The 28,000-nt window shown below is 39.5% G+C and overlaps 1 protein-coding gene across 2 annotated transcripts; it reads left to right on the top strand.

Moving 5' to 3' along the window:
* On the top strand, positions 1 to 27,995 carry LOC141912467 (dihydropyrimidinase-like). Of its 2 annotated transcripts, none has more exons than XM_074803685.1 (13): positions 1 to 168; positions 12,350 to 12,444; positions 13,208 to 13,392; positions 14,238 to 14,402; positions 14,886 to 15,028; positions 16,131 to 16,320; positions 17,074 to 17,230; positions 17,812 to 17,953; positions 18,388 to 18,651; positions 18,973 to 19,059; positions 19,346 to 19,556; positions 20,757 to 20,887; positions 24,141 to 27,995. In XM_074803685.1, exons 1-12 carry the CDS (start codon positions 145 to 147, stop codon positions 20,840 to 20,842), a joined length of 1,749 nt encoding a protein of 582 aa, XP_074659786.1. In that variant the 5' UTR covers positions 1 to 144; the 3' UTR covers positions 20,843 to 20,887; positions 24,141 to 27,995. The 2 variants fall into 2 exon arrangements, with proteins under 2 accessions (XP_074659786.1, XP_074659785.1); XM_074803684.1 differs by lacking the exon at positions 1 to 168 and adding an exon at positions 7,112 to 7,344.
* The last annotated feature ends 5 nt before the right edge of the window (positions 27,996 to 28,000 follow it).

The following is a 28,000-nucleotide window of genomic DNA, read 5'->3' as shown; positions in this document are numbered from 1 at the left end:
GATTGATGACAGGTTGTTATCGATCAGAGATAGTGTTGTACCAGGGATTTACTACGCTACCGCGATTTACGTCGTTTCAAAGACCAGTGCGTCGAAATCTACGAGATCTGAATTTGTGATTAGCCGCGAACGTCCAGGAATAAAATGTCAGCCGGTGGAGATGATGCTGTAAGTATGGGTTGCATTTAAAAAATTCCAGTCCACCTCACTCACTCATCACAGTAGTCAGGGCAGACAGAGAGAGTCAGCAGAGACGAGACAGTCTTAGTTAGTTACCTAATCATTGGTGGTAAGCTTTTAATCGGATGGGTTTGTGAAAATATTCGATCGCGAAACTAAACCACCAGACAGTCTGAGCCGTCCTCTGACGGAGATTCATCATAATTTAGTCCGTAACCTGTCTGTGGTTTAGTTTCACGATTGGATATTTTCACAAACCACAGTTGGTATAAGCCCATCCGTTAATAAAAGCTTCCACCAACAAACTAACTGGAATGGAGATTCACCCAGTCCTGGGGCAGCAGTGGTTGTTTCTACCACTGCACAACAGTGAGGTCGCTCTATGATCTTAGTGCACCCAACCGCGAAGACACAGCATTCAAATTTGCGTGACTGTTTTTCCGAGCACGGTCCCTGATGCTAAGAGTAAACACCGAAGGCAAATACGCAGTGAATTTAGATTCACTTCGACAAATTATATCATCATATTCTTCTCTCTTTCAAATGTTTTTAAATACTTAACTATGATTACGGCCTATAGCAATCTGGGTCCAGTTTCACAAGATTGTTTTAGCTTAAAACGGTCAAATTAGAATTGTTGGCCTCCTTGAAAACGTGCAACGCGACATCGATCTACTTTTGTGTTGCTATGATTTATCTATATTTATGAGTTTTTAGTGAAACTAAAAATTTGTACCAAAATTTTCTTAATCAATTTATAGCCACGTTTAAGTAGGCCTGTATACCGGTTTTCAAGAAAGCATAAAATATGAAGAAAAGATAATAAAATGAGGTCATTGTAGTAGGGATTTTATTTGTATACCGGTATATGCTAATTCCTGTGTACTGAAAGGTCCATTCTTGAATTTCAACGTGATTTAACAAACAGACATGGTTCATGCGAACGCTTAACGCATGACACAGACTGCTATGAACCAGCCATTCTCTGGAGTGGGTGAATAGATTCAGACTAAATTACAGTCCAGGGGCCAGTTGCTCAGAAGTTGGTTAAAGATAACCAGTGGATAGATACCAAAGTAACAATAAAATTTAATTGTCACTATGTCAGCTATCCACTGGTTAACTCTAACCAACTTTTAAGCAACTGGCCCCAGTTTTAATGACCGCATTTCAGTAACTGATTTAACTACAGCAGTCTGGTTACTTACTAACCTACACAGGACTCTGGTTACTGACTAAACCAATGCAGTCTGGTTACTCACTTAACCAACAGTATGGTCACAGACTTAACCAACACAGTCTGGTTAATGACTTAACCAACACAGTCTGGTTACTGACTTAACCAACACAATCTGATGACTGACTTAACCAACACAATCTGATGACTGACTTAACCAACACAGTCTGGTTACTGACTTAACCAATGCAGTCTGGTTACTGACTTAACCAACAGTATGGTTACTGACTTAACCAACACAGTCTGGTTAATTACTATTTTTGCTCATTGTAGTTTTTCAAGGGTATGAATGTCATTAAGATTGATGGATTTAGAGGATGACGTAATTTGTAAATCATGATAATGGATCTTGGAATGATCGTTTTATTAAGGTTTCTTGAAGAGTTGACGTTTTTATTGGACGTGATATCTAGGCTGATTTTGTACATTCTTTCTGCTTTGTTTTGTGGTTTGAATCGTAAGTAAGCAGGAATCACCTGCACCACCCTGGTCTAACGCAGTGACAGTGAAGTAATGTGCCGGGAACCCGGTCTTGTAGGCAGAAAACTAGCGTGCTAACCACTAAACCAATAGAACTAGTCAACCCGGCCGGTGGTTATACGGCTTGTTCTATAGGACCTATGCGAAACAATTGGTGTCTATTTCAGTTTCAAGTTGAGTTTCATCTGACAAAATGTTTGAATGCCGGATTCAGGTGTATTAACCCTGCCTGAGCAGGTTATGGTATCTGGATGAAGTGGTTTTTTGGGCGAGTTGTTTCAGCATCATTAGTCATGTAACAAGTTGATGTTGCTGTTCGGCAGCAACCCCTCGATCCAGTGAGATCTGAGTCATCGGTTACAGGACCTGTACTCTGAATTATTATTCATCGCCGTCGTTTGACTCATGCTTTCGTCTGCCGGTGAAATACTGGATCACTGTCGACATCAGCGCTCGCAGGATTCTGCAAAAGCTGTCGAAAATTATTCGACGCTTTGCGCATAAGATCGGTAAAAGATTTCCATCTGTTGCGGCGGGATCTTCACGTTTTTGACTTCTCTTCGTTTGTTGCAAAGTTTTCCGCGCCCACACGTGTGTGCGTCGATGTTGTCGGATACTTCACTCTCTCGGAATATGCCGCAGACTCCGGCCGTTGCTATTGACAACAGACGGATTATTATGCAACGCGGCTCCGGAGACGGACTTGTTGAATGCGGTTCGCTGCTGTCGCCACCGGAGACGGGCGTTGGATTGTTGAAGTAGATGTGAAGTTGATGCTGACTGTATTTATAACCGGTAACTGTTTTCTCACGTATGACTGCTGGTTTTAATCGAAAGAAACATTTTAATAACTAACACTGCTGTTGATACGTGCTCTTCATTCGACTGCTGACAATCCGTGATTCGTTTATCGTCTTTTTCGCGGTCATGTCGTCTACTGGTGGAAGCAGCACGCCGCCGTCGAGTCCGGCCGGATCCGTGTTGTTAGGTTATGAGTCCCCGCGCGAGCCGCCGCGCGATCGTATGAAGGGTATGTTCGCGACGGTGCCCGACGCGTACGCCGTCAAATCGTTGGAGCTCGGTAACGACTCGCCGACCGATAGTCCGTCGGCGCGACGACGAAAAATGGAGCAGCAGAAAATGCGTAAAGAAGCGTCGGGCGCGGGGTCGACGCCGAGTTCCGGATTGACGACGCCGAGTCCGAACGGCGTCGCCGACAACGATGAAGTGTTACGAGTGACCGTTGAAGATCAGGAAAGAGTTGAAGTGATTTCGGGTCGAGCCTCTCGATCCTGGTTCAATGCAGATACGGTAATTTTTTAAATGTCAAGGTCACTAACTAGTTAGCCTAATCCGGAGAGATGCGGTGGTTTAAGCGGCCGGTTGCTGGTCTCGTCAATCCAGGGTTCACGGGTTCGAATCCTCGTGGCGACAGAGTTTCTTGGTCGAAGGTTCTTCTCCGGTCTCTCCCCCATTTAATTTTTTACCCATTGGGAAAAAGAAACATTGAACCCGCTAGTAATGCCTTTGCGTGGTGTTCAGTGGGTTGAGCTTTTTCACAAAGAATTATGTCATAGGCCTAAGTGCTAGAAGTGCTGAAAAGTGCGAATTTTTGACATCGTGTGAAAAATGTTTGTCACACCATTTGTCATTGTGATACTAAGTGTTGGTCATCTCACTTCTGGGCGATTAAGGATTTTTTTGTCCATAGGTTACTGTTATGGATTGACAAATCATGATGAGCAGTTTTCAATGTCAGTCATGGACGTGAATCACTAAAACAAAGGCTACTTTTACGAAGTGCTGAAAATTGCTTACTTTTGCCTAGAAGCCTTACCACTACAAAGTGTGCAACTCTTATCTTATATCATATCGATTTAGATTTTTATAACCGAATTTAATCTTGAATTTAATGGGTTGGTATGATTACTTGTGGGCTCCGAGTTAACTAAACCTAGAGGTCACCTCAGGCACTTCATTTCAGAGTCAGGTCCTTTAAGGCTGATCCCTCTTAAAACTGAGCCATAACTGCAACTTAGTCCTTAGACAACTGACCTTCTGCTTAAGAATCAGCCGCGATCACACACGTACGTAGATGATTTGGCCCGGATCAGACCAGAGTCATATTTGGTCCATGTCTAATTAGAGAGCGTGTTAACTAGGCCTAAACAATGCTTAAAGAGAAGCGAGTCACTTTCGGAACCCGCGCTAAGATTTGGCACGGGTCTGGTCTGACATTTTTGGTCTAGCTAAATTTGGCCCCGGTCAAACGAGCACGTTCCATATGGCACCTTGTATAAATAGTAAGTAACTGGTCTAGCTATATTGTTATATATATTGTTGTTTTGTTGTAGGCCTATATTAGGCCTATATAGGGGTGTAGACACTTGTCCTAACTGCGGACTGTATTTGCTATAGTCTGATGAACTGATCAGTTCATATAGTATACACAGGCATATATAATTATTTTCTTTAGCAGTCTAGTGTTCATAGAGAGATGTTTTTCATCTGATGAATCAGTTTAGTAAACACCAGGCCTGACTCACAATACTGCTTTACTACTAAACCCCCAGCTGTTGCTGATTCTTAATTTTATATACTTCAGTCTCGTGCACGCGTTTCATTCTTTACGCCATCTGAAAAAATGAGGTAAACCGGTGACCGGGCCCCATTGTGCTCAAAATCTGTATGACGGGCTTCATTCTCAAGCGGGCGCTAACTTCGCGGCTTTTCTCGGACGGATCATCGACTGGTTCCGTCACGTTGTGGTAGTCGAACTCAATTGTGAAAAACGGTCGTACAGCAATGGCTAGAACCAGCGATAGAAATTAGTCGTCAGAAAACCAGTCGTCAACCAGTTGAATCGAGTTGTGAGGTCGATCGGAGCCCCGCTTTCCTGAAAATGTCGGGCGATTTTGTTGTGCACAATTTTTTGACGGCCGATGACTGCAGGATTTCCAGCTGATTTCCATTGTTGTGACAAAAATAAAACCAACGATAATTCATTGATAATCTTCGGTAAAAATTGTTATTAGCAGGCACAGTTAACAGTAGATACAGTTAACTGCTGACTAGGGAAGAACCTGAAATTATTAGATACACTTATTCCACAATGAATAATTTTAGAAAAAAATGGCAGAATCGCCTCGCGACGATCTGACGATTTGATGATCGGGTCATAAATCGACCTGGCTTAGCACTCAGGAATCTCAGTATGTAGTGTCAATTACTCCTCAGAAAATTCAAGGGAAAATCCAACTGTATCACGATACCGAATAGCTCATTTGCGGTTTAAATCTATGCGTTACAACTTTGTGTTATTTTGTAGTTAATAGACAAGGCTTTCATATGATAGGCCTATAAGATTTGATGAGTTGGGCCGCCAAAATCATGTCTTTTTGCCCCCCCCCCCCCGAAATTAATCCCAACCTACTTGGATTTGAAGTGAGCACTCAGATCTGTCATGTTCATACTCGAAATACTCACGATATTGAAATAGGAGGATGTTGATTTCTGTTCGGTGTTTTAAGGACTTAGATGTCTAGTTTATCATAAGCTATTGGGTTCAAATCCCACTATAACCGTTTTGTGCAGCATACGGAAAAAGTGGCGGAGGATACGGGCGGCTTGAGGGGTAATAGGCGGGGCGGATACGGGCGGCTTGAGGGGTAATAGGCGGGGTGGATACAGGCGGCTTGAGTGCTAATGGGTCAAACCATGACGGGCCTCGGGGTTTAAACCGAGAAACTACAGACCGGTGTTTCATAGATGACTCTCTAACATGATTTCTCATTTTTAAAAACGCTGTCCTCTGAAGGCTGATCGTCCCGATGATATATTTATGGTAGGCCCACTTGTATTATTATGCGTTTAATACGTTGAGCACCATCTGTTCAGCTTCTTCATGTCACACGACACCCTGTACCATACATCAACCATCTGTGTTCATTTCACTCCTCTCTCCACCACTCACTGTATTTCAATTCATTGAATTTCTGAAGTTTATCATTGAAATTTTCTGAATTTCTGCGTAGCTCGTTTTTATTTTTCAGTCTATTTCCCTGAAGCTTACTGCGAATGTAAACTTCAAATCGGTTTAAGTAGCTTCTTTACTGATACTCTCAGTGAAATAATATATTTGTATTGAATTATCACAGTTGTGCTTTATATGATTTGTTGTAGTAGTCTAAACGACGACATTTTTCATGAGTTTTATTCGACTTTATTTTAACCGTGTGATGTAATCATGTATGAAATGTTTTTTTGAATTTTTATTGCTTTTTCATTAAAACTGTGAAATTGCTTGTACTCTGTGATGGTCGTGTTTGATTTTATTACGGCTCAGATTATTGAGTACCGTATGGATCAAGTCCGTGCCGAGCTTTTCCGAGGGGCAGTTCTATTTAAAGGATAAGCACGCTTTTTCGTGATATGGGGGCGCTTTCCCGATGAAAAAAGACAGATCATCGAAATTCTCGGGTACCTGAATAATGAATCATTTTAGCATGGATTACTTTACATTTAAATTTCGAAAAATCTTGACCGAATTTTTTTACACTGACTTTTTGAAGGGAACTTAGTGAACATTTTAGGGGGGCTCCTGTTTGTCTGTTTGCCTTTTTTCCCTTTTGGAATAACTATATGTACACCACTTCTAGGTGGTGTCTGAGGAGCTCTGGGCACCTCTCCAGATTTTGAATGGCTTCCAACGTGCGCATGCAATTTTTTTTTCTCCAGAAGTCTGGAGATAATGTCGGAACATTTTTCGCTGGTGCCTTTTAAACCTCTAGATCAGTTAATTTCTCAATGAGTCAAAAATCTTAACAACTGGGTGTGGAAAGACTTTCATATTATCTAGGATGAACTCCTGCCGCTTGTTACTGCTCAATGTTCTCGGGGTTTTCACGAAATATGAAGGGAATCGCGGGCGGCGTGAACATAATCGCCCGGTTACGATCTTTAACCCGGCGATTCGAATTAATAATGTCTGTTACTATGATTCATAAATCCCGTCTTAATTCGACTTTTCCCCAGACAGAGGCGTTGCTGAATAATAATAATAATCCCTACTGGATTTCGAACGAACCATAAAACCGGTAGCTGGATTTAAACGGGTGATTCAGCGTACGGGGCCGGCGGTGTTCAGTCAGTGTTCAGTCAGTGAGATTCCTCCTTAATCGATAATGTAATCGTTGTTCATTCAGACACAGAACATACACAACACACTGGCAGCGGTGAGCCACTGTTAGACATACACACACACTGAGACTACCGTCATTAAAACCACCATTTGGTATTATATTCATATAGACTATACAATACTATATATATGCCGGTGATCTGTGCGCTACTAGTGGATTACGACACGTTTTTATAAGGATATCGAATATTTTTCGGAACTGTTAACTATGTCGATGCCGGTGAAAAAAGTGCCTCTACATGTTCAGGTATGTTCCGCCAGGGATTCGCGGTGCGGGGTAAACTTCGAAAAAGTTATCATTATAGCTCTCGGTTGTGACCGGTATATGTAACGGACTGTTGAAATATACCGGCACGCTTTCCGTCTGTCATTGATTCAATGTGTCAAATCAGCTTCGAGTTCATTATATATTATGTCGAGGGTCCTATATTCGATAATGTCTATCAATATATATATATATATATATATATATATATATATATATATATATATATCACAGGTCATAGATAGGAGTATAGTTGATTTTGAGTTCAAAGAGTTTGAGTTCAAAAGATTTTTCTATTTTGGTAACTCACTAACCCAGTATAGGCCCAGTTCTATTTATACGGTCTAAGACTTCCGTACGACTCAGTGGTCACTATCTATTCAATCATTTCTCTATCTGCGCCTAGTTGTGACTACGGTCAAATAATTGTAAATTGTAAATGAAATCTCCTAAACTATGGATGGAAATCCAGGAGCGGATCCTAGGGTGTGATTCAGGGAGGGGTGCATCCCCAAAAATAATATAATTATAAGGGCACCCCGAAAAAAGCATTAAAAACATTAATTCATTTTTGGAAATAAAGATGACAAGCATATAAAATTTAAATATTTTTATGTACATCAGTTTAATATTTTTCATTTCCCTATGAAATTTTGACATATTAAAGGACGGGTTTGCACACCTGTGTACCCTACCCATCCCCTCGGATTTGCCCCTGAAATTGCTGCTGCTTATTGTTTTAGATATTGTTCACATTCTAGTACTAGTAAGTCTGCGCCAGGTTACATACCGAATATAAAAATACCAGTAGACAAATGTAAAAATATTGGGAAGCACTTGCACAATCGTTTTTTACGGTATACACATGTATCTGTGCGTAAATGTATATCAACATGGGCGTCATTATTGGAGCTGATTAGAAATAATTGCATTAGTTCGAGGATAATCATAGCGAATTAGAGTAGGTCGCCAGTCGGTCGGTCGTTCAGTGTCATTAAACACTCGTGCAGTATATATGCATGGTTGAATTCTCCTGTGTATTCTCTGACTATTGCGTAAAGGTTTTATACAATATCATGCGTATTGTCCGACGCGGGCGCCCACACATCCATCACCAGTCAGTTTCATTCATCAGAATATCTATAGGGTCGTTTGATATGTCACTAAGAAAATCAATGCCGATATATATAAATATATTGAAAATCTTGGTCGTAAATGATGGTAATATATTCATATGAAGTATCATTACTCTCCTCCTGCTTTGTCGACATGTGTACATTATAATGAGTTTGGGTTAGTTTGGGTTAGGATTTAGACCATGTATGCCGGGAGCAGAGCTTAGCCAGGGTCGGATTTAGAGCGGATGCGCTGGTAGAGCGCGCGGCCCCCGCTTTTTCGATTGATTTGTGTTGAAAAAAAAACATCGGGAAAATCTGAGGAATGATACCGGTATTCGTTATTTGAAAATGATGATTTTCGACGCAGGAAATGCCAACTACAAGCATCAACTCTTCGATATTTTCTGGGCACCAGGCTGCTAAGTGACGACGATGCATTTTTTTTGAAAATTCAAAATTTCTTGATCCACCCAGTTATTAGCACTAGCACGAGTTTGAATTAGTACGCAGCATCTGATTCAGCCGAGGGGATTACTTACTAGTAGTCCCTGCAAAGCAACTTCTCGGGTATCAGTCTAAAGTTCTCATTCTCATGGGGGGGGGGGGAAATTTGACCCGTAAATAAGACTTTAGTTCACTTTCAATATTTTAACTGTTCAGTCTAATCGAACCAGCACATAAACCCTGAAATGCTGGTTCGGGGTCTGCACACAGATGCTGGGTAGTTCTAATCGTCCCTACTAGCAAAAAAAGCGCATGGAAACCACCGGTGAATTTTTTATCCAAGAACTTCAAACTTTTGGATGCAATATTTTTTCGGGGGTTTATTGAGGGTGGCGTTATTGCAAAATAGCCGTTGCACTAGTTCACACATATAGCTATGACAGAAACGACTGGGTTAGATCATTTGTTTCGGCTATTCATGAAAATAGATCCATTGAATTTGTTCTACTTTACCTTGTTTGATAAATAGTGAAACAGCATAGTTCCAGCAATCATGCTTTGACGGTATAAATGATGACAGCAGCTACTGACACCGGTACATCGACGTGTGACAACCTTGAAGAGGTTATGTTAACCCGGCCTACCCAAAAACAGTTGCACATTCGTACCTGACTACCACTATCATTTGAGATTACAGTCAGCCCCCCCTCGGTATACCACCCACATCGGTGCAGAACTATTCTGGCAGTATAGAGAGTATGGCGGTATATCGGGGTGTTTTATTATGTATTTGTATAAAGATGTACATTGAGAAAACCTGGCAGTAGGCGAGGGTGGCGGTAAAGAGAGTAAGGCAGTATATCGGGGTTGTTTTATTATGTATTAATATTGAGATATACATTGAGAAGACCTGGCAGTAGGTGGGGTTGGCGGTATAGAGAGTATGGGGGTATATCGGGGTTGTTTTATTATGTATTTGTATAGAGATATACATTGAGAAGACCTGGCAGTAGGTGGGGTTGGTGGTATAGAGAGTATGGCGGTATAGAGAGTATGGCGGTATATCGGGGTGTTTTATTATGTATTTGTAGAGAGATGTACATTGAGAAAACATGGTGGTAGGCGGGGGTTACGGTATATTGGAGGGCAGTACATCAGGGGTGTTTTACTACTATGTATTTGTATTGAGATATACATTGAGAAGACCTGGCAGTAGGTGGGGTTGGTGGTATAGAGAGTATGGCGGTATATCGGGGTGTTTTATTATGTATTTGAAGAGAGATGTACATTGAGAAAACCTGGCGGTAGGCAGGGGTTACGGTATAGAGAGTAATGCAGTATATCGGGGATGTTTTACTCTGTATTTGTATTGAGATATACATTGAGAAGACCTGGCGGTAGGCGGGGTGGCAGTATATGGGAGGGCGGTATATCGATAGTAGTTACTACTCGCTTTAACAGATCACATACTCTCAAAATCGGAATAATCAGTAGTTTATTTTCTATTGCTGGTGTTAAATTACTCTCATTTTTGGTGAAAACTGCTACAATAAGGAATATTGAGTAGTAAGTTCTGCTCAGATTTAAAATTAGACTTTAGTTTTAGCCAATTTAACCGCTTAAAACCGGTCTTAAGATTTAAGATCATGTTTGCACACGAGTGACGACTGCACGTCAACTGCCCCCCCTCCCCCCCCCCCCCCCCGGAGAGATTGATAATTTTCATGGAATTGTGGGATCATAAATGATGCTAAAAATAATGAAGGCCTCTCGTTGAGAACGCTGCCGATTCATTGGGGCTCGATTCGTTTATACGAACGTCTCTTTGAGTATTTTTCGCCGGTCGTAAATCATTTGCGATTCTTCGACGATTGATATTTAAGTTGCGTAAATCGGACGTTTTATCAGCCGTGTACAAATTTCGTTTAAGATTTCGTTTCATTCGCGTCCGATTGCTGTTGCACTTATCATATCATGAACTTCTGCATTCTATCATCTCTCGCGCCGCCGAACACATTTTTATTTCATCTACTATCGATATATGATATTTTATAATACTCCTCGCTGAGGTGTTCAGGAGGGGCTCGTTCGTCATCTGTTCGGCATATTGAGAGAAATACAAAAACCGCATGTACGGAATTAAACGAATGAGTGAAGTGTATTCAATGTTGCGCGGTGGCCACTGACCTGGAAATAGGGGATGGGGAAATTATAATAACATTTAGTACGTCGAAGATCCTGCGTTGATGCGCGTATCAAATCATGTAAGATAGCCCCATCCTGTAAGAACTCTAGACGGACACTGCGAAGCCTGGAATATTAGAATTTTGAATGATGTTGAATGTGGGGATGATTTTGATTTTAAAACGAGGAATTTTCCCCTCATTTTCTCGATCGGTTGATTAATTTTGAATTGATTGAGTTTTTTAGATCCCTTAAAAACCTACCAAACTTAAAAACCTACCACGCCTGCCGGTGTTATGAAACAAGGTTATTTTTTAAGGTGTAGAGTTTGTTATTGCGCAAAGATTGTTATTGCGCATGAAAACGCCCAAATTTTAGGCTTTTGTGAGAAGATGTTTACTTAAAACGCGGGTGATCGCGTTCAAGAGGATGACTTGGATATGAAATGCATCTAAGCTCATTTTATGTCAGTCAAACAACCTCTCTAATAATGCACCAGTATTCGCTAATGTCAGAGACCCTGAAATAACTGTGAAAACTAGTAAGAATGAAAACAGTATAAACATGTTGTGTTTGTTTTTATCCTTTGCAAAAAATTCATTTGCCTTGAAATTCCATGTCGACTCGGTTGGAGGAAATGCTTTCATGAGCGTCGGAGTGAGTGAGTGAGATGGATGACACATACTACTTACCATTTATCTGTGCCATTGAAAATCTAGCTTGACTCATGCTTGCCTGGATCTCTGGAGCGTTACCATGGTAATACGGCTGGCCGTGATACCGTTACTCACTAGTTTAGAACGACGACTACGCCGGAGTCTGAGTCTCCACAGTCGGTGTCTCTCACTGTCTCGTCGTTTACTCATAGTTTTTGGATTTATTTGATTTGACGGAGCCTGCGTTCTGTTACAGCGATCATGGTATGCATGTATTGTCTTTTCGGTGCTCTGTTGCGAAAATGCAAAACAAAGAGTTTTCCGATATCATCAGAGATTTGTTGATTCGGGCGGGGAGGGGGTCGGATGTGGAGGCATGACAAATAAAAGTGGCCACCATGTAATAGGTTTTCATAAAAAGACGTTTGCTCGTGGAACTAGTCGCTGTTTAAAAAAATGTCAGTTGAGATATCACAAAATGATTTGATGTCAGTGCTAAATTCAGCTTCGAATTGATGCCTTTGATTATGTAGCTGTTGTTAAATACTGTTGGTAAATTCTTTGTCTTTTTTTCCTGTTTTATAGAGTGCCCAGTCGAGGCTGTTTATTAAAGGTGGCAGAGTTGTAAATGATGATCAGTCGTTTGATGCCGATGTCTACATCGAAGATGGAGTCATTAAGTAAGTTATAGTTTTACATGTTGTATCGGACTCGTGGCTTTTAAAGCATTGCGATGAACGTGGACACTACCCTGATCAGAAACCATCATGTATTTTAATACCAATGGCTCGAAGCCGTTAAAGTGTCACAGTTGCATTAATGCTATGATATCATTCCTAGCGTCATAGACCCCTGAACTGATGCAGATATCGTCAAACTGTTGTCAGCGTTACTGAGTAATCGACGTACTCTAACTTAAGACCAGCCAATAAACATACTTTGTGATTCGAGTTATTTCAGAGTAGAAGCCTCTAAGTATACTGCTGTCTTACTAGAAGATCTACTGGTACCCAGGGGCCAGTTGCATAGTCGCGAATTAAGTCCAAAAGAGGTCTTAAATCATAAGACTGGTCTTAAGCTGTTAGATTAGCTATAGAACTAAGTTGGTCTTAGACTGGTCTTAAGTCTAGGCCATGACTATGCAACTGGCCCCAGGGTTATAAAATTTACAATCAGGTGGCACTTAGAGGGTTAAACCACTTAGCCACGGTACAGGGTTCTTTCTAAAAAAAATTAAATTTTATTCTTTTGAACCACCCCTTCAAACAAATCATGGAGTCTGGATCGATATGGCCGTGTATTAGACTAATGAAATGGCTAAAACGATCACTTGGTCACCGGCCACACTGCCACATATAACTGCTATCCTGTTAAGATATGAATAATCCGTAAATTTTTACAAGTAGTGGAAAGCTTTTGTTGAATATATGATTGATTTTGCAGGCAAGTCGGGCAGAACTTCGTTATCCCTGGAGGGGCGCGAGTCATCGAAGCCAAAGGGAAACTCGTACTCCCCGGTGGTATTGATACACATACCCATATGCAACTTCCATTCATGGGAACGTATAGCGCTGATGATTTCTACACAGGAACGAAGGCTGCCCTGGCAGGCGGCACAACTATGATCAGTAAGTTCCACTGCACTGGGACCGTTGGTTTCCTGGCCGTAAATCGAGTATAGCGGATTACTAAACATGGCTTTTACTTTGAAGTTTTTGTAATGATGCTTTAAATTGCATTTATGGGAGGGGGGCTGATTATCAGACAGAATACTTAATGAACAGCCCCTAACTTAGGAGTATCCAAAAACTCAAACTAACAGTTCAATTTCAATTTCTGAGTTTTGACTACCCGAGCCAAATACAAGCCCCTGACCAGAAATAACCCCGATATAAATAGAACTTCTAAATCTGCACAGTTTCATCATTTGTTCGATCAATAGTGTTACGCGGACACCAGGTACTTACCGGATTACCAGGTATTCGGTTTACGTCAAGCCCGATCCTGGAAGATGCATGCATATAAAAGGCCTAAATAACTAAAGATTCAAATGGATGATGATCTGTATCGACACCATACGAGCGGATGGTTTACATGAGAGGCGCAGCCGCCGAGTGGTTTAAACCTACGAGCAATTATCTCAACAATTGCTCGTAGTTTAAACCACCGGTCACTTGTCTCGTCAATCCAGGGTTCATGGGTTCGAATCCTGATGGCGACAGAGTTTCTTGGTTGAAGGTTCCTCTGCGGTCTCTCCCCCATTGGAAAAAGAAAGATCGAACCCAATAACAATGCCTGCGTGGTGCTCAGTGGGTTAAGAGGGAATTTTTTTTAAAACTCCACCATAAGTTTCTGCCAATTTTTCCATCTTTTTGATTTCAGAAAGATTATTCCATCTTCCAAGAGAGCACAATCGAAAAGAGCCCTTATTTCTGAGTGTTTATCTAATATCGGATGTATTCATATCTTGTAGTGGATTTCGTGATGCCTCAAAAAGGAGTTCCGTTACTGGAAGCGTTCGAAAGATGGCGCGGCTGGGCCGATCCGAAAGTCTGTTGCGACTACGGTTTTCACGTGGCTGTCACCTGGTGGTGCGATAGCGTCGCTAAGGAGATGGAAGTTTTAACGAAAGAAAAAGGTATTTTCAAGAATTCAGAATCGAACGAATAAAGAACCTTTTAAAATAGGGCGGTTGCCACTTTCTTGGAAATAGGGAAAAGTCAGGGAAATTTCTTTTCTGTAAAAAAGTCGGGGAGTTTTATAAAAAAGTTAAAAAATCAGGGAAATTTGTTGTGGTGGCTAGATCGCTAAATCAAACAGTTTCTGTCTATATTTTACATTTCGTTAACTGATTGGATTCTTAACACATCAATCAGGGAAAACAACTTGCTTGTCAGGGAAAAGTCAGCGAAAAGCCAGTCAAGTGAAAGTAAAACTAATCTAAAGAATTTAACTGCAATTTATTGTTTATGCCTTTACGGTACCAGACAAACTGGAATTAGATAGAGTAACTCTGTTTAACTCATTACAAAGTGTAAACCTACAAGTTACCCTTATTTTCTCATCTCATTTCCTAGTAATTTTTGCTCATAGAATTAATATTCGAATAACCGTATTTCAGGTGTAAATTCGTTTAAATCATTTATGGCTTACAAGGATGTTTTTATGCTGAACGATGATGAGCTATATCACGTGTTCAAACAGACGAAAGAGTTAGGAGCTATTGCGCAAGTACACGCCGAAAATGGAGATATGATTGCGATCGTAAGTACGGTGTAGACCCTGAGACAAAAAAAACTTATAGCTGAAAATAAAGCGGCAAAAGTGAGATGGAGAATATCCTCAAGTATTCATATGCTCTAATTAGACCCTTATTCTCGTACTAAGAGACCCTTATTCTCGTACTGTCAGTATGAGCTTCATTAATGATGGGTCGATCTTGATGAAACTTGGGTTTAACGTTATCATGGGATCCAGTTGCACTGGCTGCCAGTTGAATATCGTATAAACTTTAAAATTCTAGTCATAGTCTATAAATGTCTTAACTCACAGGCTCCATACTATCTCCAATCACTTTTATCTGTCAAACCTAGTGTTTGAAATCTACGATCATCTAGTCAGTTGCTTTTAACTCGGCCTAGAGCTAAACTTTTATCTGCTGGTCAGAGAGCGTTCTTTTAGCATGCGCCATATCTTTGGAATAGGTTACCTACTCATTTACGTTTTAGCACTTTTTAAGATAGTTTTAAATCTCAATTAAAAAACTCACCTTTTTACTACTTCTTATTCTTAAACGCCTAATTCTGCTGTCTTTTACTTGTATCTATATCTACTTTTTATATGCTAGTTCTGTATTTAAAAAAAAAATATTATTTGTAAGCCAAAAAGCATATTCTAATATGGATTTGGAAATAAATTATTATTACAGTATAATTATTATCTAGTTGTGCAGTGCAAAGAATGGGCCCAGTTCACCACCTAGCGACAGAAATAGGCACTAAAAACTCTTTAAGTTTTGCTCTATTGCCCACTATTGGAGCAAATATGAACTAATCGTATTGAGCGTTGAGTGTTATTTGATAAAAAGTACGTGTGTACCAAGTTTCTTAGGTTCAGGAGATATAGACATTTGATGAAAGTGCCACCTAGTTGGAGAATGATGTAAAAATTGTGCAGGTCATTGAAAATATCATGAACAAAATATGTGTACATAGATTGGAAATTTTGGTTCGCGTTCATGTAAACATTAGTCCATCCAGTCTGCGGGTTAAGTTTTGCTGCCTGATCCGGTGTACTACGTTTTAAGTTTTTTCTGCCACATTGTTTTGATGAGAAATACAGGTCTTCGTTTTCTTTCCGCTTTCAGAAATCGCAAGAGATGATCGATCTCGGTATCACCGGCCCGGAAGGCCATGAACAGTGTCGACCGGAGGAGGTCGAAGCTGAAGCGACTAATCGTGCGATAATGATCGCGAATCAGGTGCGATGTCCGTTATACGTGGTGCATGTGATGAGTAAATCAGCTGCTGATGCTGTATCTCAGGCTCGAAGAGAAGGTAACGTGGTCCATTTATAGTCAGATGCTGGTTACCTGTCTATGAGATCACTGCTCTAATTACAGGCCTTGAAAACAGGAATTGAATCTTCTCAAGGCCATGATCAGCAGTGAATTTTAATGAAGTTTTTGGCAATGAAGAGAGGGCATTAAGAATTGAGAATTAGGGAATAGATAGGCAGCATATAGAAGGGCGCCCTTTGAGTCTGTTGTGAAAGTGCTTATTTTCATGAAGGCTATGTGAAATGAAGAAAATGCATTGAAAATTGAAAAAGTTCACTGGGAATTGATAGGCAGCAAATGGAAAGACGCCCTTGGATTCCTTGTGAAATTACTATATTTGGCATAAAATTGGCCTTAAAGATCTGTGCGAAGTGGATTGAATTGCAGTGCTGGTGTATGACGATACCATAATGAACCCGCATTTAGAGTTAGGATGGTGCTTTGGTGTTAAAATCTAACTGGAAAATAAACTAACATTGGAAATGATGAAATTCCTTTGTGTGCCCCAAAGATAACTTATACCTATGAAACTAGGTCTGAAATCTAGAAATGAAAATCCCTGAAATACATATACAATATATTGCTTCAGCCATGTGATAATTGATAAATAAATGAAATAATTGATCTATTGGTTATCCGTATTAGGGTCTGATTCTATAACTTCACTATTGGTCTATCCTTATCGAAAGTTTTGTCTCATTTGTCTCATTTAATAAATTGTCTTCAATTTTCTGACATAAATGTGTTGTAGGTAAAGTTGTATTCGGTGAGCCGATCGCTGCTGGATTGGGAACAGACGGAACTCATTATCATAATAAATGTTGGCGTCACGCGGCCGGACACGTGCTGGGACCGCCCCTTCGTCCAGATCCGACCACACCGGGATACCTCATGAATTTACTTGCCAGGTGAATATCGTTTTGTTATTGAATGGAATGAAATGAAAATTTAACGCGTTGTTGCAGTAGTGAGCATCAGAAATCAAGCTGTTTTTCATTTCTAATCAAACAGTGTGAGTTCTGATGCTTTCTCCTGTAGCCTGTCAGCCTGTTGCGTGCGACACAGTTCTCTTACGGATCTCAGAAAATTTTGTCGGTGATACGGAACGGAGCTTTTCGATACGACTAGTTTTAAACCCCTTTTTTGCCATCATGTACAAATCCCTGCCATGGCAGGATACCAAATGTGATGCATACTACAACCGCTGAACCTAGAGCGGCACATGATAAGCACTGTCTCTGATCCTGGCCTGAAATAAGAATGATCCGTTCCAAGTTTAAAACTATTCAATTAGTTCCATATTGTATATAAAGATTAACATATCCACTTTTCTGGTACATTGAAGTTTGTTATTACGAGGTTCATGCGATCTGATTAAATTTTAAAATGCATTGCGATACCTATAGCTACTTAAAGAATAAAGAGAAATTTACCGGTTGCGGGATCGAAGCTTCGGTCTAAAACTAGTCCAATCGTTAATTTATTCCAGTGGAGATTTACAGCTGACGGGAACTGATCATTGCGTGTTCAACGCCGATCAAAAAGCACTCGGAAAAGATGACTTCAGAAAAATACCGAACGGCATTAATGGCGTTGAAGATAGGTTGAAAGTTATTTGGGAAAAGGGTGTGGTAAGTGTGTCGGATTTTTCAGTTCAGTTTAGAGAAATTATGCATTGACCAATTAATAGCAGGAAATTCTGGAAGAGTTCTGATCTTTAGGAGCTGCAGACTTCTGGATAATAATGAGAAAAATGATATACATTGTGATGACAACTTATGTATTCTACCCAGACCCTTTTAACGCTAACCCGAACTCAAACATCGAGGGGACAGTTGCTCAATAGTGCATTTCATTTATCACCATGTCATTTATCCACCACTTAACTTTGACCAACGTTTGAACAACCGGCTGCTGAATTATGTTCTCCCCTCCTTAAACCAGAAGTTATCCGGAAATTTCTTGAAAATGTCAAGAAAGAAATCCTCTAGTCATTTCTGGTCATGAATGTCACTCGATTACCGCTTAACAAATATAAAGAATATCATTGAACATTCCTTTGTAGAATTCTGGTAAATTAGATCCATGTCAGTTCGTTGCCGTGACGAGCACAAACGCCGCGAAAATATTCAACATTTATCCGCGAAAGGGCCGCATCGCGGTCGGTTCCGACGCTGATATCGTCATCTGGGATCCGGAACAGCAAACTACAATTTCGGCGAAGACTCATCATCAGAACGTCGATTTCAATATATTCGAAGGAATGGAGTGTACAGGCTCGCCAGCTTTCGTTATCAGTAATGGAAAAGTAGTCGTCGATGATGGAGAGGTTTGTATCAGCGCGCGTCGAAATTGTAATAGACTGGCTTTTTTCCCCGCGTCAAAGAGCAGCTGCGCATGTTTAGTTGTCAGCTACTACGCAAGTGATCCATCACAGCTGTGACGACCCACTGCAGCCCAGCGTCCACTGAGAGTGAATAACTACATACACAAAGCTTTCATCTCATTCACTCAGTTCCTTAATATTACGCAAGCCAGTTTGATATTACACAAACTAGTTCTATCATGTCTTCTGCTGTTTCATACTAATAGGAATATATTTGTGCTACATGTGTCTGGTGTATGAATATTTATTTGTTATCTATTTCAGTTGCACGTTACTCAAGGAGTTGGTCGATTCATTCCAATGCCCTGCCATGGGGAGTATGCATACGGCAAGATTAAAAATCTTGATAAGGTCAGCCATATTTGATTAGTTGCTCCGATGATCTGGAGGTTCGCATTCGGGCGGTTCATGATCCTTGATGACAACATAACGTAGCATTTCGTTTCTAAAATGAAATATTTCAACTGATTTCAATACAATATAGGGGGAGACCAGAAACCACTAAAGGCTTCTAAATCGCTAGTCCCACTTATTCTCACACATCACACTTGCAGTCAGTCAACATACATACATGAATTGAAGGACAGATCTAGGGTTTGATTCAGTGGTTTATAATCAGTGTTATCGTACGTTTCAGACTCGACAACCGAAGAAAGTGGAACGCGAACCTTACACCGGAAACGTGATAGATATCACGGCCTGTAAACCACCCGAGGTCTCTAAATCTCACAACGTCGCCAATAACCCGATATTGAACCCATTGATGGCGCAAGACGAGGCGTTCCATAAGCGGCCAAAAACACGCAGCGGCGGTCGTAATATGCAAGATTCCAGTTTTAGCATCAGTGGTATGTATTCATTTCAGTGTTGTACCAATTTTCTACATGACACTTCAACTATTTCTATGTTGTATTTAGATTTTTTAATCAAATGTTTTCATCATGGCGTAGATCAGTTTGTATGTTGTGACCATTGTGTTATAGGCTCTAGAAGATGTAATCCTCAATCGATCTGCCACCAAAATTAACTTGTAGTTCAAAAATTTAGTTATTGTTTATCAAAATGATGTTCACTTACCCTTCCGACTGTAAATGATTTTATAGTTCAGCAGATCATTTTTTAAGCACAGCTGATTTACAAATACGTATTCTGGCAGCTGGAAGTGTACATGCTATTTCACGGTATTTCTGTACAGGACCCGGTTCCACAGTTGCGAGGAACAGTTAACTCTCAGTTAGAGTTAGTTCATTTTAATTAAATCTTTTAATTAAATCCTCTTAAAGCGAGGTTAAGAAAAGTTCACTGGCCGCTGGCGGTGTATCTTAATATTGAGAGAATCTTCCCTCTTGCCAAACCAAGATACTAAATCGCTGTATTTGTTTATTGTACATAAACCGGTTCTGAAAGTCTCTAAACTGAGTAAACTGAAACCTAACCGGTTTGTTCTATACAAATACCCCTCTGGATCCAATTCCACAATCCTCGGATTAAAACTTGAGTCTAGGGTTGAAACATGGGCTTATTTTAACCACATTCAGGTGTATGAATTGGGGATGAACTTTGTTAGTACACCGCATCACGTGCATCACATTGTATGTTATACATAAATAGTTATTATTCTTATTGAAAGATGGTGGTACCTGTTGTAAATTTTGAAGTATTAGTAACTATTGATATACTGTACTGCGGTGTAGATGCACGCTATCGGTATGCCTGTTAAACAACGCACTGCGGTGAAATTTTTCAGCTTCAGGGGCCGGTTCCATAGACGAGACTTAAGTCCGGAAGTGGTCTTAAATCTTGAGACTGGTCTTACGTTGTTAGATTGGCTATAGAACTAAGATAGTTTTAAGTCTAAGCCATGACTATGGAACTGGCCCCAGCACTTTTAAGGTAACTGAAAGGGTGAACTCTAGAATCAAATTTAACCAATAATTTTGGAACTGGGTCCTGGTTTTAGTTTTGTGTATGTAACCTCATTGACAGTCGTTTGTGTGTCTATGTAATGTACACATGTGTTTCTATGTCGGCACCTCTCTTACTTTCAGGAGCACAATTCGATGATGATGCCCCGAAACGAACTGCGACCAAACTTCAACAACCTCCCGGTGGCCGTTCGCACATAACCTTCTAAATTATGAAACATAATACGTTCATCATCGTCGTCGACATTTTTCTGGTTAGTTAAGTGCTCTCAACAAAAAATGATGACGCACGTTTTTCATTGATCGCTAAAGATTAATTGACAAATGCAGTTTATATCGGGCTACATCCAAGATTATAGTTTATTCGTTGTAAAATGTGCGAATAGATTTTACAAATATTGTAAATGAATGAAAAATCAATGATGCCCAGTCCATAATCAAAACTTTTATGACTGATAGATTTAAACCATAAGGTTTTAAGTCATTTAACGAGCTCGGTCTCAACTGACCCCGTTTCACCGAATCAAAACATGCATAGAAAAATTCTATATTTGCATGAAGTCTGTGTTTAGATGAAACCGACGTAACACTGCGATATTTAGAATATAATTGTGCTAGTCGTACCCTTTTCCACATATTATTCACTGTATGAATGTTTGTTGTTGTTAGTTGTTTATTCATTTCTTTACTACCAGTGGTCACTTTTTAGCCCACTTGGGACTTAAGTCCCAGCGAGCTATTGCGTTCACTTGTCGTCCGTCCGTCCGTAGACGGAATCCAGTTATTTTGGGAAGTTTTGAAGACGCTTCAAGCTAATGTCTTGATATTTGGTTTATACATGTATCTACCCTAGGCACATCTTCAGCCCAAAAACTGGCCTGGTCAGATTCAAGATGGCTGACTGGCAGCCATTTTGGTTTGCCAAAATCAGCACTTTTTACACATTTTTGGTTTACCTTTGTCAGCGATATGATGTTGGCATTGAGCCAATTCATGTAAAATCGCGGTACGTTTTTTTATGTGAGCATTTGTTTCATTGGTTCTCTGCTTAAACGACGTATAATCGATGCGATTGAAGACATGGCGAACCTCCGTCGATGACATGGTCAACTGAGTTAAAATTTTACGAAAAACTGTTTTTGGCGGGAAAATTCTTAGCTCTTACGTATAAAATTGCAATGACCTCGATTGGAAGGCGTTGTCTCTACGAGAAAATGTGATTGGCTGTTTTTGGGATTTACGGGGAATTCCGGCGCTACTAAAATAATTATGGGAAAGCCATGGAATGGCTTACGTTTCATTGGACTAGGTGCCGTATATGTGCGAATTTCAAATGCTCATTGCTGGTGATAATGTAATTATTATTCGCCATAGGTATTGTTTCATTTTAATACCCGGTGATTGATTTGATTGACATTGAAGTGTAGCGAACATTCACTTACACAAGGCCTCCACGTGTGCGCGGAAATCATAAGAAGATTAGACTGTTGCGCACACAAACACACGCGCGTACAGTATACACTACTATAGTGATACTGTAACGCTGCTTGCTGGCGCATTTGACATTTAATCAGCAGAAGATGAGCGCTGTGTTTTCTGTTTGATAGAATTTGTAATAAATTGTTATTTCTTGTGATCTGAAAATACTAAGCAGCAAACTATAGGTATAGGTGGAGGTCTGAATATTGAAGTGGTGAATTCCAGGATTTAAAACGATCTAATACGCCGATTTCTTACTGCACCGGTATTTTAGCTTCCGCGGCCATACATGCAGCCACCCTCTGATATGTGACATCATATGAATTTCATTTGAATATTTTTTCATATTATGAAAATTATTTCTTTGAAAATATAAAATAGTTTCCATGCCGCGCCTACCTGTACCCTATGAAATTTTTGGTGGGGACCGTAAACAAATGTATATCTTTGGTCTTTTGACTACAAAATAATCCTTTAAGAAAGTTCTACAAGATTAAACTTGTAGAACTTTGAAGTCACGAATTAAAAAGATTTTTCAAGCAATGCCCTTACCCCAAACAACCTCTAGCTTTCAAGGTAAACCACACTTTGCCCATGGGCAATTTATTGAAGTTTTCGAGGGAAATTTTGAAGACGCTTTGATCAATTATCTTGATAGTTCGTATATATTTGTATCCCCCAAGGGATACAAATATATTGATTGTTACCACAATCAATTTGAAAGTTGTAGCTCATGACATGGTCTATAATTGTGGTGAGTTTCAAGGTCATAAGTTATTCTATATGGTCTACAGGGGGCGTTGAATAGTAGAGTAACTTAGTATTTCCTTATTATATTCGTACCTAGGCATATTTTGTTACCATGATCAATTGCAAAGTTGTAGCTCATGACATGTTCTATGATTGAGATAAGTTTCAAGGTCATTGGGCTTTGCATATGGTCACCAGGGGGCGTTGAATAGTAGAATAACTTACTATTTCCATATTATATTGGTAACTAGGCATATTTTGTTACCACAATCAATTACAAAATTGTAGCTGCTGACATGTTCTATGATTGTGGTTGAGTTTCAAGGTCATTGGATTGGGTATTGAGTATTGAAATTAGATTGTTGAGCATTTAAAACCACTTCCCACGTGGGCATGGTGTCCCTGGACCAGTAAATTTTTTTTTTTGATTGAACGATAAATGATTCAATCCCCATACCGTGGGTATAATGAATGATTGAGAACTTTATTGAATGGTGAAAATATAATGCTTTCATTGAAATGTGAATTGTATGCAGGTCTTTTAAGTTTTATCAAGAAGTTAAAGTAAAAAACCCAATGATAGGTTTCTTGGATATAATTGGAATCGGTGTTTATAAGCGAAAGATATTCTAGTCCTTACGCCTGCCGCACACTAGCGACGAGTACGCCGCAGCAATTTAACAACGACAATCACACCGAAAACTGTTTCTGGCATTCAAGCAACAGCTGCCGCTATCGTAGGTTGTATGATCAATCAACCAAGTAATATGTACCTGAAACGTGTGCATTATTGAAAGTAAATGCATTGTCAATGTACCCTGCACATGAGATATTGCGACAAAAATATCAACCATCTTAGTTGAGATATCAGTGAAAACGTTGCAAACGACAAATACGCTCGGTGACGCTTGACACTGGTTTACTTGATAGGTATACTTGATGCTAGTGTGTAAGTGATCAAGTCCCTCAGTTGTGAGTTAACTCCGGTAGACCAGTATTAACTAAACCAGGGGGTTTATTCGGATGGCTAATTTTAGAGTGAAACCCAGGGTTTAGGTCGATACCATTAGACCAGCCCCTTTATGCGTGGGTCTACTAAGATCAACAACATTCTCATTTCAATCCCAATCATATGAAAGTGGCCTTCTGGGTATCTAGCACCTAGTCTATGAAGCGAGGCTGAGAACCAAAGAATTAGTGAATCGTTTGTACATGTAAATTTACATCTGCTATTATTTGCCTTATTGAATACAATGATAGTTTGCTTGGTTTTTACAGGTGCGCAGTTTGATGAAAAGTCTCCACGAAGAAGTGCCACTAAGATCGTTCATCCACCTGGTGGCCGGTCAAACATTCAATTTTAGTCGATCGAAATAATGTCTGTAGCGTAATTACGAATTATTGTCAACGCGTTCTCATGAGTTACCAACAAACATACACTTTCTGATCCTTTTAACATCGCCGACCGAATTGAAGTCCCCGATGTTAAGTGTGCCCGATGATAACGGCTTATTTCTTTATTTTCATCATCCCTGATATTCTCAGGTTTACAAACGCGATTACGTCAATAAATATATACAGTAGACTCCACCGTTTCGGTAAAATTGGTACCGATGAAATTCCGAAATTCAGAGTTTTCGAGATGCAGAGTAAAAGTTTTTTGAAACGAGAACATTCACGTCGCCAAACAGTGGGAGTCTTACTGTATTTCTGTTTAAGTATCATTGCTGTTTTAATTGTAAACAATATTGTATCGAGTAATTTAATCTTGGAAACGTTCGTGTCCCGCGCTGTCCTATGCAGCTTGCGTCTGCAGAGCAATCATTTTATGTTACGAGAATACCGCAACACTAGTTGTTTCAATGCGTGTGTTCCGAATTTTTGGTCGAGCCGAATTGTATTTTTTATCATTGATTGAGCATCACACTGAATAAATTTGAATTGATATTTGTATATTTTTATCATGGCTGTTTATATATATAAAATGATATATATACATGTATGTATGGATGACTGTATTGATTTGTTCTAGTAGAAACATAATGTACCTTGTTTTTGTGTGCGGTGGACAAAAATAGTGGAATCGTGTCACAACGAACTTCAAGGGGACTCGAAAATATGTTCGTTTATAGCCAACAGTTCCTTATATTCAGTATGAAATCATTGAAATTGTCCTATTTTGGACAAAATTCTAGGTTTGTAATTACTGGTAAATCGTTATATCTGAGGTCGTTATGACGGGATTCCACTGTATCTACAAATAAAATAGAAGGCAATACTAAAGTCATATGCAAAACAACCTAATAGTCAACAGTTATCATTAGCGCTGTACCCATCAGTTTCAACCAGCCATTGCTGTATCAGTTTCAACCAGCCATTTCAGCCCAGATCTTAGGAACATGCTAAATTTTACTGCAGGCTTCCTAATTTACAGTATATGTCACTTTATCTTGTCTGTTTTCCCTCAGTTTTTTTTTTAGAATATAATTGAGCTGTTGGAGCCAGTTTCAATGGCACCGAGTTAAACCCCCGGCTAGAATCTATATAAAAGCCCTTGGCGTACTGATATTGAATCTCCCTCTAATGGTTTTACTCATCACCATCAAGGATAAAGTCTACGTAACGTTTCATTCTACCATCAATTCATACCATCGTACTTTAGATGAAGAGGATTCGTTATATGGATTACTTTTAACATTTGGAACGTATAAAAACAGTGCCGATGATGCGCATAAAATGCATGCTGTGTACATAAATAACATTTACTGTTATAGATGGGGGCTTTATTCCTTAAAAAGGTTTTGTCGTGATCAATGCTTTTAATATTGGTGAAATATCGCTTTATAGTTATCATCTTTGAATTGAACTGGATATCTAGCTTCAGAATGTTTTTTGGAAACAGCATATATATACATGTACCGTGTGTTTAGATAAATGTGTGCATGATTTGGATCTAATCTACATCCACTACTCATTTGTATGAATTGAAGGTGCATATTCGACGTTAAGTGCTGGTTTTTTTTGCGGATGATTTTTTTTGGGGTGCTGGAAATGCTAATGCTAATTATTGCAATGAACATCAGGGAAACTATCATTTGTAACCAGTGTGTACATATTTCACATTTGAAACTGAGCTATTTTTTGGATGGCGCAGGATTTGGGGTAGAATGGTCTACCGGTATTTAACGACTAAAACCGTTTCGCCCGAATCTTGTTTCCTCTTGGTCAAAATAGAGAATGTTCCGTCGTGGCATTTTAAATATGAGGTGATCGTATTCTACGGTTGACTCATTACTGTGCGAAACCTCTACATGCGGTTGATTACTGACGCAGCTATTGTAGTTATCCCATGACCGCGCGGGACCAGTGTTTGTAGAGCCAGTTCCACTATTGGTCAGTTCTTGACTTAGATAATGTGAAAATAATGTCACCCTTGCGGTCAGTGAGTTAAAATTTGACTCCTGGATCCAGTTCCACAGTGCTGAGTTAAATTCAACCCCAGAGTTAAAACTTTGAAAATGAACTGATTTTTAACTCTTGAGTTAACTCTAACTCACAACTGTGGAACCGGTCCCTGGGTTAGAAAACATCTCGGACTGGAGTCAAAACTAACTCACAATTGGTAAATCAAAATCAAATCCACGCCTTATTGTTTTTCCTGTTCTCGATGCAATTTTCAATGAGCGAAACAGTCTGAAACGAATCTCGCTAAGGTCAGCTCCGTCGGTCCTCGATTCTAGGTTTAGCAGTTAACTTAGAATTTAACCAAAATTGTGAGTGTCATCTGTTGAGACATAAGAAAAACAACAAAGTACTATAAGACATAAACAAATTGTCAGCGAAACTTCTATCGATTGTCATTCCATCCGTGGAATTAAGCTTCTATTATGGTTTGCGATGAGTGTATTGTAACGAACGGGCATGTAATAAATTGAACATGCCAGGTAGAATAAAACGAGTTTACATCACAAGAAAGGCTAAAAAAATTGATACCTTGTTTCTCATTTCGGTCGAGCATAAAAAATTGACGGGCCGCCCGCTGTACATGACTTTCTTTCCAAATCATGATCGGGCTAACCATAACAGACCCGGCAGTTACAGAAATGTACTGATTACAAATTTTATTGCAGTTTACAATATAACCCGGCCGATAAGTAGAAATGAAGTATCATTTTATTTTACCCTAAAGATTCATAATGAATAGGTGAACGTGGCAGCAAAACAACTGTGTTAAACTCATCTATATTAGTAATACTCTAACCTTCAGGGTAGGTTAACGCTCCCAAGCTCTAACGCAAATACTAATTATTTTGTGTAAAGCGCTTGATTGATAAATTAGATTCATGTTTGTGTAAAATTAATGAAATGAAAAATACTGAGTGTAAATTTAATAGGATATTTTGCATCCGAATTGATATATTATAATAATTATTATTTTTATCATCTTTGTAGTTAAAATGACGTGTTTAGTTTTTCGGTGATCGCCCTTTACGGCTTTTTTACTATGACAATATAATAAACGCACGCGGTTTCTTGTGAGGTAATTATTACGAATAACTTGTAATGAGTGTATATTTATCAGCGAGGGGAAAATAGGTACAGTTAAATCCGCTTAATCCGGATCAGTCCAATCCAGGTTTGGATCCAATCCATTTGCGGTCCACCTATAGAAAAATGTATGTAAAAGAATCGGGATTTCTTTAAGATCGGATTCATTTGATTGATCCCTAATGATCCGAGTTAAGCCTAGGTTCTTCTGTACGTAAAAGAAATCATCTACAAGCGTCTACATCGGTGTCTACCTCGACTGGCAGAGCTTGTTTTGGACTATTCTGAAGAAAATATTCTGCTGCGAAATACTCAAAAATATAAGAAATTAAAGCTAGAGAATCTCAAGACCCAGTTTCACAAAAATCATCAACCCCTAAATCGACGTTAGATAGTTGAATTAATAAGGAAATGAAATCGATTGAACAGTTAATCCTCCTCGTGAAACTGGGTCTAGAGACACTAAATTAAATCTCCAGGTAGAAAACGAAATGTAGACGCAGTTTTAAATGACGAAATTAAAAGCTGTATAATTGATTTGCAAAAAACCTTCAACTTGCTATGATTAAAAATAAAAAAAGAAAATATGT

Source organism: Tubulanus polymorphus, chromosome 11, assembly GCF_964204645.1.
Source record: "Tubulanus polymorphus chromosome 11, tnTubPoly1.2, whole genome shotgun sequence".
NCBI classification, from domain to species: Eukaryota; Metazoa; Nemertea; class Palaeonemertea; order Tubulaniformes; family Tubulanidae; genus Tubulanus; species Tubulanus polymorphus.
The sequence above is the reverse complement of the archived record's forward strand: the minus strand, read 5'-3'. Positions and strand labels throughout refer to the sequence as shown.